This window comes from Pseudorasbora parva, chromosome 5 (assembly GCF_024679245.1).
Source record: "Pseudorasbora parva isolate DD20220531a chromosome 5, ASM2467924v1, whole genome shotgun sequence".
Classification (NCBI taxonomy): domain Eukaryota; kingdom Metazoa; phylum Chordata; class Actinopteri; order Cypriniformes; family Gobionidae; genus Pseudorasbora; species Pseudorasbora parva.
This window is the reverse complement of record NC_090176.1, coordinates 9835592-9849569: the sequence shown is the minus strand read 5'-3', so window position 1 is coordinate 9849569 and position 13978 is coordinate 9835592. Positions and strand designations below refer to the sequence as shown.

General features: G+C 37.9%; 1 protein-coding gene across 1 annotated transcript in view; it reads left to right on the top strand.

The window, feature by feature from the left end:
- myo3b (myosin IIIB) overlaps nucleotides 1–13978 on the top strand; it is a 199079-nt gene that overhangs the window by 81036 nt on the left and 104065 nt on the right. Inside the window, exons 23-24 of the mRNA XM_067444780.1 lie at nucleotides 2781–2861; nucleotides 11719–11770. Coding sequence (XP_067300881.1) covers nucleotides 2781–2861; nucleotides 11719–11770 — 133 coding nt within the window. The remainder of the gene's footprint in view (nucleotides 1–2780; nucleotides 2862–11718; nucleotides 11771–13978) is intronic.

Genomic DNA, 13978 nt, shown 5'->3' with positions numbered 1-13978 from the left:
GGTGTGGGCAACAGAAGAACAGCAGGAGGTGTTTGGCCATTTTCACTTGCGCAAAGGCTGCACAGTCCTTGATTAATGAGGAAGCGTCCGAGGCTAATGCTGCATTCACATGCTCTCGGAAGTATCATAAAGACGAGTTTCCTAGGTAAAAATTGCACATGAACGCCCTCCCATTTCAAAATGTGAATGGGATGAGCGCGAAATCACGACTTCAGGAGTGGGAATTATCAAATGTCCAATAGCACACGAAGGCCGCGTTAGTACTAATGGCTGATGAGGGTAGCAAGGTACAGGTGGGACAGAGGTTCAGAATTCGGGAGAATGTTCCCTCATGCGGTGAGTCCGGGTAATGAGGCTCTAACAATGATCACCACATGTAATTTATTCATGTGATGCCCATCCTCACTGCAGTCGTCAGTGTCACATGATCCTTAAGAATTTATTCTTAATAAGAGGTAAGGAAGGCAAATGTAAATGGAGGATCAAAGCAAAACCAAAACAGGTAAACACTGGGAACAACAACACACACAATACAGCCAATGACTGACAAAGAACAAAGGAAGCACCAGAGCTGGATATACATAAAGATAACAATTTGGGAAAAATCAGGACTAGTCAACGGGGAACACTACAAAGAACTACAAAGATGGCACCAGGAACAGGACAACAGAAGAGCCCAGACATGACACATATAACAGAGAAACATTTCTTATATACAGTCTTGTTCAAAATAATAGCAGTACAATGTGACTAACCAGAATAATCAAGGTTTTTCGTATATTTTTTTATTGCTACGTGGCAAACAAGTTACCAGTAGGTTCAGTAGATTCTCAGAAAACAAATGAGACCCAGCATTCATGATATGCACGCTCTTAAGGCTGTGCAATTGGGCAATTAGTTGAATTAGTTGAAAGGGGTGTGTTCAAAAAAATAGCAGTGTGGCATTCAATCACTGAGGTCATCAATTTTGTGAAGAAACAGGTGTGAATCAGGTGGCCCCTATTTAAGGATGAAGCCAACACTTGTTGAACATGCATTTGAAAGCTGAGGAAAATGGGTCGTTCAAGACATTGTTCAGAAGAACAGCGTACTTTGATTAAAAAGTTGATTAGAGAGGGGAAAACCTATAAAGAGTTGCAAAAAATGATAGGCTGTTCAGCTAAAATGATCTCCAATGCCTTAAAATGGAGAGCAAAACCAGAGAGACGTGGAAGAAAACGGAACACAACCATCAAAATGGATAGAAGAATAACCAGAATGGCAAAGGCTCAGCCAATGATCACCTCCAGGATGATCAAAGACAGTCTGGAGTTACCTGTAAGTACTGTGACAGTTAGAAGACGTCTGTGTGAAGCTAATCTATTTTCAAGAATCCCCCGCAAAGTCCCTCTGTTAAAAAAAAGGCATGTGCAGAAGAGGTTACAATTTGCCAAAGAACACATCAACTGGCCTAAAGAGAAATGGAGGAACATTTTGTGGACTGATGAGAGTAAAATTGTTCTTTTTGGGTCCAAGGGCCACAGGCAGTTTGTGAGACGACCCCCAAACTCTGAATTCAAGCCACAGTACACAGTGAAGACAGTGAAGCATGGAGGTGCAAGCATCATGATATGGGCATGTTTCTCCTACTATGGTGTTGGGCCTATTTATCGCATACCAGGGATCATGGATCAGTTTGCATATGTTAAAATACTTGAAGAGGTCATGTTGCCCTATGCTGAAGAGGACATGCCCTTGAAACGGTTGTTTCAACAAGACAATGACCCAAAACACACTAGTAAACGGGCAAAGTCTTGGTTCCAAACCAACAAAATTAATGTTATGGAGTGGCCAGCCCAATCTCCAGACCTTAATCCAATTGAGAACTTGTGGGGTGATATCAAAAATGCTGTTTCTGAAGCAAAACCAAGAAATGTGAATGAATTGTGGAATGTTGTTAAAGAATCATGGAGTGGAATAACAGCTGAGAGGTGCCACAAGTTGGTTGACTCCATGCCACACAGATGTCAAGCAGTTTTAAAAAACTGTGGTCATACAACTAAATATTAGTTTAGTGATTCACAGGATTGCTAAATGTTTGTACAAAAAAAAATGTTTGTACAAAATAGTTTTGAGTTTGTACAGTCAAAGGTAGACACTGCTATTTTTTTGAACACACCCCTTTCAACTAATTGCCCAATTGCACAGCCTTAAGAGCGTGCATATCATGAATGCTGGGTCTCATTTGTTTTCTGAGAATCTACTGAACCTACTGGTAACTTGTTTGCCACGTAGCAATAAAAAATATACTAAAAACCTTGATTATTCTGGTTAGTCACATTGTACTGCTATTATTTTGAACAAGACTGTATATATTTCTTTGCATGTTGAAATTAATTGTTATATTGAAAACTGTTGTGCTGCTTAGTATTTTAGTGAAAACAGTAATGCATTTTTTTCAGGATTATTTAATGAACAAAACATTTTATTAAAATAGAAATCTTTTGCGACATTATAATTACTTTAATGCTGATTAAAAACATTAATTTCTTTAAAAATATTCAAACGTTTGAACAGTAGTGTATATGTACTAAAATGTTACTAAAAACAACTTTTTAATATCCTGTATATGACCGGTTATCCAGGGAAAATATTATAAGTAAATATTTGATGTGAACTACTTGTTGGACTGGGCCAACAGAAAAAAATTCCGTAGACCTCTGATTTGTATTACATTGCTTTGACTGCTATAAATTGTTTACCAGTTTACTAAAATGAATTTTCTCTCTATCTCTGTTCAGCCTGGAGGGGTTACACGGCCCGTCAGAATCTGAAGCTGATAAAGAAAGAGCGCGAGCTGGCTGCCGTGCGGATCCAGTCAGGTACACATCTCTGAGGGCTCTGTTGAACCCAATGAAACTCATGTCAAATTGTGGAAATATTTAATGGAGAATTAATTTCCACTATATCCTTTTGTTGTCTCCCAATTTCAGTGTATTCCAGATTTATTGGTATGAGAAGAAACAATCATTTATAATGCTATTTGCATATGAGCTGCAAACTATGAAAACGTGCTGAATAACACTACAAAATAAATAAATAAATAGATGAAATTACATACTTTAGTCATTAAAAGAGAAATATTATAAGACCCTTATATTATAATGATCCACATTATGTAATATAATACATAATACATTATCCAGTGACTGGTGAAGTGAATAACATTGGTTATATGATTACACTGGCACCTGTCAGGGGGTGGGATATATTAGGCAGCACAGTCAGTTCTTGAATTCACGTGTTGAAAGCAGGAAGAATGGGCCAGGGAAAAGATCTGAGTAACTTTTAAAAGGTCTAGATAGTGATAGGTAGACACCTGGGTGCAAAAAGTGGTGCAAGGAAGGACAATCTGTGAACCAGGGTCGGGGTCAAGGGTGCCCAAGGCTCATTGATGCACGTGGGGAGCGAAGGCTAGCCTGTCTGGTCTGATCACACAAAAGGGCTACTGTAGATCAAACTGCTGAAAAACGTAATGCATCACAGTTTATTTCGTTCAGAGTCCCCATGATGACCTCTGTCCACAGTCGAAAGTGCATTCAAAGGGCATTTGAGTGTCAGAACTGGACATTGAAGCAATTGAAGGTTGCCTGGTCTGATAAATCACGTTTTCTTTCCGTGTGTGTAGTTTACCTGGGGAAGAGATGCTAGTAGCAGAGTATGTGAGCAGAGTGGAGCGTCAGTCATTTCTATGCTCTAAGCATTTAAGAATCACTCCGCTCCCGCTCCAGCTCCGCTCCGGGTTCACAATTTCCCACTCCCCACTCCACTCCTCGCTCACTGATATCAGAAACACCGCTCCGTCTTCGCTCTGAGGAAATTTAGTTTGGAAAGATGAAAATACGTTTTCATCAGTTATTTTATTTATGGATTAATACAGATTTCTGCTCATTCAAAATCAGATAAAGATAACTGTCAGCAGGTAAGCACTACTACAAGATAACATGTTTGAATGCATTAGGGAGAATGATTACGTGTGAGTGAATAAGTGCTAGCCTACCTGTTTAAAATGTGCTTTAACCAGATCATATTCAGGATGTAGAAGGCAAAAAAAATCCCTTAAACTTTAAGCCCATCGCCGTCATCATAACCTTTATATTCTTTCTGATTTGAGTGATCCATCTGTATCAAGCTAGTTTAATGTGTTTACTGTGTTAGTTCTGGCTAGAGTTTAGATTCCTGCCCGAGCCCGAACTTAACCCGAACCGACTCGCGGGTCGAGATTTCCCGGCACTATCCTCGGTCCGGGTCGGGTCAGGCCCTTGATCAAGCGTTTGTGTTTTTTTAATCATTACTTTATAGCTTAATTGGGTGGGCAGAAAGCTATGCCATAAGTAAGGGATAATGTACACCCAGCCGGTTGTTATCGTAGAATAAACCCCGACAGAGTGAAGCGGAGGGGTCTTGCATCACTCTGAAGGGGTTTATAAAAAGCTCTTACGCAAAGCTTCCGCGAAGAAAAACAGTTCCAACCTGCTTTAAGCCTTTATCTATTGCTGCTAAATGTTGAAAATGAATGCTGAAAGGGTTAGTTCACCAAAAAATGAAACCAAGCCTATGATTTACTCACCCTCAAGTCATTATAGGTGTATATAACATTCTTCTTTCAGACAAATACAATCAGAGTTATATTTTAAAAGTCTAGGCTAACGTTAATCCAAGCAGTAGTTGTAATGGTAGCTGTGTTTGAAGTCCATAAAAAATGCAGCTGTCCGTCAAATAACGTGCTCCACACGGCTCCGATGGGTTAATAGAGCCTTCTGATTCGAATCGATGCGTTTGTGTAAGAAAAATATCCATATTTAAAACGTTATAAAGGAAACCTGCCTTGAAGTCTTCCATTGTAACCCACGGCTGTTTAAGCCACAATATGGCGCCAGCGTTAAGCATAGATGTAGTACCGGTCAAGATAACTCGTAGTACCCGGATGAGCGGGTGTTATCTGGAAATAAGATACCGCTGGAATGCACGATTAACCAATCAGAATCAAGTATTTCACAGAGCCGTGTAATAATCAGGAAAAATACATACCTATATTATTCAGACCATCCTGAAATGCTCTCGCGAACAACACACTTTGCTTAACTAACTCTTTTTGTTTCGTTTAAAAGTGGACCTTTCAAGCTTTCTATCGGCTACACATATTTCTCATGTCTGTGAGGCAATAGCCTGCTGAGTTTCAGTTTATTTATGAGACACGCTCCAGTTCATGAGCAATAAGCGATTGCTCCCGCAACTTCACAGAACGAATGTAGTCTGCTATTTGCTTCTTATTTATTAAATCCATGCAATTTGCCGAATACACCTTTATTCAAATTAAGAGACAATTTAGCTATACAAAACGAAAGAAAGGCTTTTTTACAAAACTTAAACTAAATATAACCACCAAAATCCTTTCTGACCCACTCGCATCTTTGCACTTAGGCTATCATAATCAGATAACATTTTTTAAATAATATTATAATATTTAAACATAAATATGAAAAATAATAATAATAATATTTGTTTAATGGCTACATCAAGTTGCCAATAGGAATATACAGATAGGACAGTCGGATTATTGCGGATTATTGAGCTGTCACACCGGTCCACTCATTAGTCAATACAGGCTCTCGTCAAAACGCCCACGTATTAAAAAATGGTCGGGTTTAATCGGACTCAGGCTCATAATACAGTTAATGTGTCGGGTAGGGCCGGTCTCGGACACAACGTGCACTGGCTCGGGTAGGGTCATTTTTGCGTAATTTTTTGAGCCAATCAAAAATGTTGTTATTTTATGTGCCGGCCCGTTGGCATGAATTGTACTCGTGATGGAGCGGTAGTGGAGCACTCTCAGAGCGAGTGAAAACCACAACGCTCCGACTTTTAAAAAATCCGCTCCTCACTCCATTCAAAATCTCGCCGCTCCACTCCTCGGTCCGCTCCCACTCCACTCCGCTCACATGCTCAGGCTAATAGGATGCACTATTGGTAGAAGGCAGGCCAGTGGAAGAAGTGTAAGGCTCTGGGCAATGTTCTGCTGGCAAACCTTGGGTCCTGGCATTCATGAGGTTATTTGACACGTCCCACCTACCTAAAGATTGTTGCAGACCACATTCACTCTTTCATGGCAATGATGTTCCCTGATGGCTGTGGCCTCTTTCAGCAGGGTAATGCGCCTTGCCACGCTGCAAATTTGTTCAGGAATGGTTTGAGGAACGTGACAAAGTTCAAGTTTCCCATATCTCAAATCCAATCCATGAAGGCCCCACCTCACAACTTGCCGGAAGTAAAGGATCTGCTGTGAATGTCTGGGTGCCAGATACCACAGCGCATGTTCAGAGGTCTAGTGGAGTCCATGCTTGGCGGGTCAGGGCTGTTTTGGCACTTACACGATATTAGGCAGGTGCTTTTAATGCGGTGGCTGATCAGTGTATATATCTGTATACCTGTCCGATATCAGTAATCCAGGGTGTCCTTTCAGCACAGACAAATCATTTCTGAACCTGTCAAGTTAATGCCGTTTTAGAAAGTTTATTATTGATGCATAAGGCAGTTTAAAAGTTATTACTAGCCCATGTGTGAATGCAGTGACTCACTTACTCAGCTCATAATGGCACAGCAACAAAAACATGACCATTTAAATATGAGTCATACCAAACTAAACAATGATTGTTTTGACTCAACTAAACTGTTATTTGATATTATTAAAAATGTGTTTAAATTTATAGTTAGTGTGAAATGTGAAATGACCCCATAATTTTAGTTTTTTTTATATATATATAATTTTTTCAGCAAGGATGCATTGATCAAAAGTGACATTTATAATGTTTCAAAAGATTTCTGTTTCAAATGAATGCTGTTCCTTTAAACTACTTTCTATTCATCAAAAACTCAAAACTTTACAAAAAAATATTAAGCAGCGCAGTTATTATTCAACAGTAAAATTAATAATAAATGTTGTTTAGCAAAAAAATCAACAGAATGATTTTCAAAGGATCATGGGACACTCAAGACTAGCTGCTGAACATTTAAATACATTACATTTTAAAATAATATGCAAATGTTTTAAATTGTAGCAGTTTTTACCACAATATTTGTAAAATATTTTTAAAAATCTTACCGACCCCAATCTCTGAATGGTAGTAATTAAACTTAAAATAAATATCACTAGGAAGATGACTGGCGTGTTTGGAAAAATAAGAGAGAAAAATAAAGAGCAGTAGTAAATATGTAAAGTTTAGTGAATGAGAAGAGTGCTAAGACAGCTCCCTCTTTCTGTCTTTCCAACTTGCCATTTTATTCTTCCAATCATAATTTTCAGCATTTTCACAAAGTACCCTTTTTGATCTCAACAAACAATCCCATGAAACAGTGCTGCTAAATTAATAATGTGTGGAGCCAGCTCCTCTTTTGAAAGTTTGGGTCACAGCATTTGGTCCCCATGTTTCAGTAGAAAGCTGCATTTTGAGCTCTCTTTGCTTTCATCTGTTTCCCAGTGCAGGCGACAGAGGAGTGGAGAGAGAGAGAGAGAGAGAGAGAGAGAGAGAGAGAGAGGGAGATGGGGGGTGTTGGGGGTTCCCTGCCACTTCCTCTCTCACATTCCCGGCCCATTACAGACTCTCACATACCAGAAACAAGATGGCTTTTTATACTGCCACTCTTTTCATCTGAAATGTAAATGAATTCTTACTCGGTGTGGCCTGACGGAGATCAAAGCGGGCATATTAACCTTCTCAGGGCGCGTTTCCATCGCCACACTCGTCTTCTGAGGGCGTGAGGAGGGGCGGAGGCAGGGGTCCAGGGGGAGGAAGGAGAGGGAGGAGTGATGCTATTGTTCTCCTCTACTCTTCTAGAGTACTTCAATTCCCCTTTTTGGCAGATGTCTCTCTCTCTCGCTCTGTGCTCACAGTATGTCCACTGGTGCAGGTGGTGCGGTGTACAGCACATGTTCAGAGCCGTGTAGAAGTGTGTGTATCCACTTTGAGGTGGGCCGCATTAGCATTTCTAAAATAAACACTCGTCTTTCAAACGTTTGAGATCCATATGCAGAGAATATGCTGAGCACAGTATGCAGATTTAAAAAACTGGCTTTCAGGGGGGTAATGTTTTCCATATCCGTAGGATATCCATACACTGTAAAAAGCACACAAAAAATATAAATAAAGTGGTGACCTGTAATAGAGCTATTTTTGTCTTATATTTAACCCATAAAATACAGTTTTGTTGGTATAAATGTAAGTTGATTCAACTATATTTAATTTTTTTTTGTTAACACTTTATTTTACAGTGTCCCTGTGACACATCTTATTATAATAATACTAGATTTAAAAAAAATCATAATTACAAGCATGTAACCCTAAACCAAACCCTAATCGTAATTATATAGTAGTAGTAATAGTAGTAATATAATCCCCAAACCAGTAAGTTGTGAGCATGAAATTTCCAAAATGTGTTGGTATGCTGAAACATTAAGATTTCTTTTCACTTGAACTAAGGGGCCAAGCCCAACCCCTGAAAAACAACCTAACACCACAATCCCCCCTCCACCAAACTGTACACATGGCACAATGATGTCAGGGAAGTACCGTTCTCCTGGCAACCGGCAAACCCAGACTCGTCCATCGATTGCCAGACAGAGAAGCGGGATTGGTCACTCCAGATAACACGTCTCACTGCTCTAGAGTCCAGTAGCGTTGTGCTTTACTCCACTGCATCCCACACTTTGCATTGCACTTGGTGATGTAAGGTTTGGATGAGCTGCTCGGCCATGGGAACCCATTCCTTAAAGCTCTCTACACACTGATCTTGAGCTAATCTGAAGGCCACATACGCCTCAGTTTGCGCTGACCCCCGCTTGCGGCCTTGTCCTTTACGCACTGAAATTCCTCCAGATTCCTTGAATCTTGTAATTATGTTATGCACTGTTGAATGTGAAATATCCAAATCTCTTCCTATCTTTCTTTGTGGAACATTGTTTTTAAACATTTCAATAATTTTCTCACGTATTTGTTGGCAAACTGGCGATCCTCGGCCCATCTTTGCTCCTAAAGGATTAGATCTTTCTTGGATGCTGCTTTTGTACCAAATCATAATTTCAATCACCTGTTGACATCACCTGTTTCAAATCACATCATTATTTAACCCTTTTACCTCATTACTAGCCCTAAATTGCTCCTGTCCCAACTTTGTTTGAAATGTGTTGCAGGTCTGAATGACAGGAAAGGATGCATATTTACAAATGACATGAAGTTGACCAGACAAAACATGAAATATTTTGTGTTCATATTGTCTGCAATGAAATACAAGTCAAAGTAATTTTAGAAATCACTTCTTTTTTATTTTATTTGCACATTCCATACTGTCCCAACTTTTTCTGATTTGGGGTTGTATATATATATATATATATATTACTAAGTACCTATCTGTTTAATTATAGTATAACAAGGGCACCTTAAAATATATTACGGTAACGCTTTATTTTACACTGTCATTGTTACACATTGCATGTAGTTACTATAGTAAGGACTATAAAGTATGCATAATTACATGCAAATAACCCTAACCAAATCTGAATCCAACCCTATAGTAAGTACATGTAGTTAATTATTATTACTCTGTATTTAAATGTATAATTACACTGTAATACTGACACCTCTAAATAAAGTGCAAAAAAAGGTTTTACTAGGTAATTAACTAGAAACCTAAAATTGATCCATGTTTGTTCCTCTGTAAAAACTTTTCTGTGACCGATCTGTTCGGAGTTTCATCTTGCACAACTCAAGCTTTGTTTAATAAATGGCTGCTATATTATAGATTTTATGGGTAACACTTTACTTAAAAACATATCTATAATGTGATATTCATAATGTACATAATGCATTATTTATTTTTATAAATAATTATAACCAAAGTTAAAATGCATTATAGTATTTGCAGATTCCTTGTTATAGCTGAAATTGGTTTTGTCATATGTTTTAATGCATTATACTTGTATGTGTTCAATGAAAATATAAATATTACAATGTATTACAACTCTGGTTACAATTATTCATGAGAACATAGATTACAAGACATAATTAATGCAATACAATACTAATGCATTATATATAAAGGCTTTAAGTAAAGTGTTACCATTTTATGAAGCCTGCATTTATAATGCATAATAAGTGTATTTTAAGCCATTATATGCATGGATAATAACTTATAAAAAATAGCTTAATATCTATAATATTAAGCAAAATAGCTTAGTTGTTAGTTGTTATTATACATTATAGTATTATATATTTGTTGTAAAGATGTATAACACACGATGAACCCCATGTTATATCCCCCTAAATTATAATGGATTATAGATCCTGTAGTTATAATGTGTTATAAGTCTCATATCTGTGTTCATTGTTTATTCAGAATCTGCACGGTATCTTTTTATGTCACATGAGTTGTTATGGTTAGTTGTTCATATTTGAGTGTTTCCAGTGAGGCTAATGTTCATTTAGGTGTGCATCTGAAATGGCGCAATATAATTTAGCTTATATTACTATAAAACTTTCAAAGCAAACGTGTCATATAACTCATTCATGATATCTTATGGCTGTTTAAAACAACACTTAAAGGGATAGTTCACCCAAAAATGTAAATTTTGTCATCATTTACTCACCCTCGTTCCAAACCCCATTGACTTCCATATAAATAAAAAAATGCAATGGAAGTCAATGCGCCCATCAACTTTTTAGTTACTGACATTCATCAAAATATCTTCTTTTGTGATCAGCAGAAGAAAAAAACTTATATATGGGGAGTAAATGATGACCAAATTTTCATTTTTGGGTGAATTAACCCTTTAACTCTTTTAAATTTACTCAAAGCAGACAAATACCTCATATAAAAAATGCTATGACTACATTATAAAGCCTTTTGAATGTTTACAAGAAGACTTTGTATTTGTCACTCAACAGATATCCCACTCATAAGATAAGTATTAATATATAATACATTATAAATACTAAAGATTTTACTAAGATTAAAGTAGTCATGATACTGATGCTTGCCCATATACTGTACATTTGAACACCCACAAAAACACATGACAAACTATCCAGTCCCTCGCTGTGTGTGAGTATGAGTTACACCCTCTGCTCAGATTAAAGTGTAAACTTTTAAGTAGAGTTTTAATTGGGCGTCTCGTTGAAAGTGGAATAAATGACTGCTTTAGCATTTTATAGCAGGGCTGCGGCTTTCATGTGCTCTGAGATTTACACTCATTTGTATGTGTGTTAAAGAACTAATTACTCACTCAGTGCTCATTGTGTTTTTACCCTACACATGCATTAGCGGGTCTGATCAAAAGAAACAAATTATCTGAGTGTATGTAACAGAATCAAAATCAAAGTTGCTTGAATGGAAGAAAATGTTACATTACATTTGATAAAACCCAGCGATATACTCTATTAGTCACACTATTATTAGTTTTATTAATGGGGTTTTCAAAAAATGATTGCTCAAACGTGATAGTGATTTGGACAAACCAACTCTAGAGTTGCTTATAATAGTAATTTGTGTTACAGGTTCCTCAACAGATGTGTGGTTACATTACTTCTGAGTGATCAGACTTTCACCTACTGTAGTAAACTAAACTAGCTAATCAGTATCTGATATTATGCCATTTTATTCATTGTTTGACATTTGTATGTGTTACAGCATACAGAGGCTACAGAGTCAGGAAAGACTACAAACAGAGTGGACAAACAGGGTGAGTGAGGGCGTGTTCATTGTGTTTGTTTCCTTTGTATGTTATCATGGTGAATTTTTGCTTGGTTGTGTGTTTAGGTTTGTTCTATACAGTAGGTTCCCTACAGTGATGTTGGTAAAGTGTGTGCAAGCATTGTATTCATTCACCTTCCTTAAAGCACAACTCCTGAGTGACCATCCACAAACTCTCACACACACACGCACGCACGTACACACACACACACACACACACACACACACACACACACACACACAGACACACACGTTTGTTTTTGTGACATGTGGGGAGATTCCATAGGTGTAATGGTTTTTATACTGTACAAACCGTATTTTCTATCCCCCTACACTGCCCCTGCCCCTAAACCTACCCATCACACACACACACACACACACACACACACACACACACACACACACACACACACACACACACACACACACACACACACACACACTGCCCCTAAATCACAGGAAACATTCTGCATTTTTACTTTCTAAAAAAAACTCATCCTGTATGATTTATAAGCATTTTGAAAAGTGAGGACATGGCTAATGTCCTCATAAGTCACCCTCTCCTTGTAATACCTATGTCATACCCATGCCATTATACAAATTTGTGTCCTCATATGCCACAAAAACATGTCCACACACACACATCTGGCTCACTATCTTTGTGGGGACTCTCCATAGATGTAATGATTTTTTATACTGAACAAACTGTATATTCTTTTACCTTACACTAAAAATCATGCACAAAAATCTAAACAAATGTGTTTTTTTGTGTTTTTTTTTGTTTTTTACGCAACAAACTGCAATCAACCTTGCATTGGCCTCATGAGCACACTATCTGCTATTCCATAGCTTTGACATCATTTTTAAAACATAATATTAAATATATTTTTTGTCCATTTGTAAGAATGTGAATCCTTTTATCTTGAGCTCAGTTCAAATGAGATCTCTGAGTTGTACAGAGCACAAATTTATATTATTTTTAGACCTATATAGCACAAATATGGCTGACAGTCATATTGTAATAACGTTTTATCAGATTTTGTTAAAGGGGTGGTTGATTAAGATTTTACTTTTTAACTTTAGTTAGTGTGTGATGTTGCTGTTTGAGCATAAACAACATCTGCAAAGTTACGTTCAAAGCAAAGGGAGATATTTTCTTTTACTGAAATCACCTTTTAAGGACTACAACAAATGGCTGGTAGGGACTACAAGAGCTTCCTCCCAGGTTAGTGACATCACAAACCCTGAAATTTAAATTGACTAAAAAACCCGCCCCCGATAACAACATAGAGGGTGAGATTATCATGACAGGATATGCTAATCAATGGCTTGAACTAACCATTTAGAAACATCCTGTCTCATTCTACATGCTCATCAGAGCTGCTAACTGGAGCTCTTCAAGCTCCGCCTCATGAGCAGCAGCTCATTTGCATTTAAAGGGACACACACAAAAATACAACACTTTTAACATGGTATAAAAATTATCTGTGGGGTATTTTGACCTAAAACTTCACATACACACTCTGAAGACATCAGAGACATCTTGTAAAAAGGGGCAATCAACCACCCCTTTAAGAAAAAAAAAGTTTTCTTCCACCCTCCCACGCGTGTGTGTGTGTGTGTGTGTGTGTGTGTGTGTGTGTGTGTGTGTGTGTGTGTGTGTGTGTGTGTGTGTGTGTGTGTGTGTGTGTGTGTGTGTGTGTGTGTGTGTGTGTGTGTACTTGTCTACCTATCTAACAGGGGACCTTGGCGTCGTTACACACTCACCAACAGGGGACCTCTGAGCCAAGAGGGGACATTTTTCAAGTCCCCTGTTGGTCATGCATTAAATCATGTGAAAATGAAGTAAAAAACTAAAGAAATGCTCTGGTAATTTTTTAAATGTTTGACCAAGTAAGGACCTACAGGTGTGTGTGTTTAAATAATGTTAAAATCAAGAAACAACACTCTGGTGAATTTTTAAAAATTTTGACCAAGAGGGGACCTAAGAGTGTGTGAGTGTTTAAGGCCATGCTCAGCAGCTCCCCTGTAGGCTGGAGCAGGAACTGTAATAGCCCTTAAACACACGTCGTTCACACACACACACTCCTCTATTGTTTGAATGGCCTGCTGTCCTCTGACTCTAGAGCTGCTGTTTAACAGGCTGCTTACTAAAGGAACAAACATTATATAGATTATATCTCTTTACTAAATACCC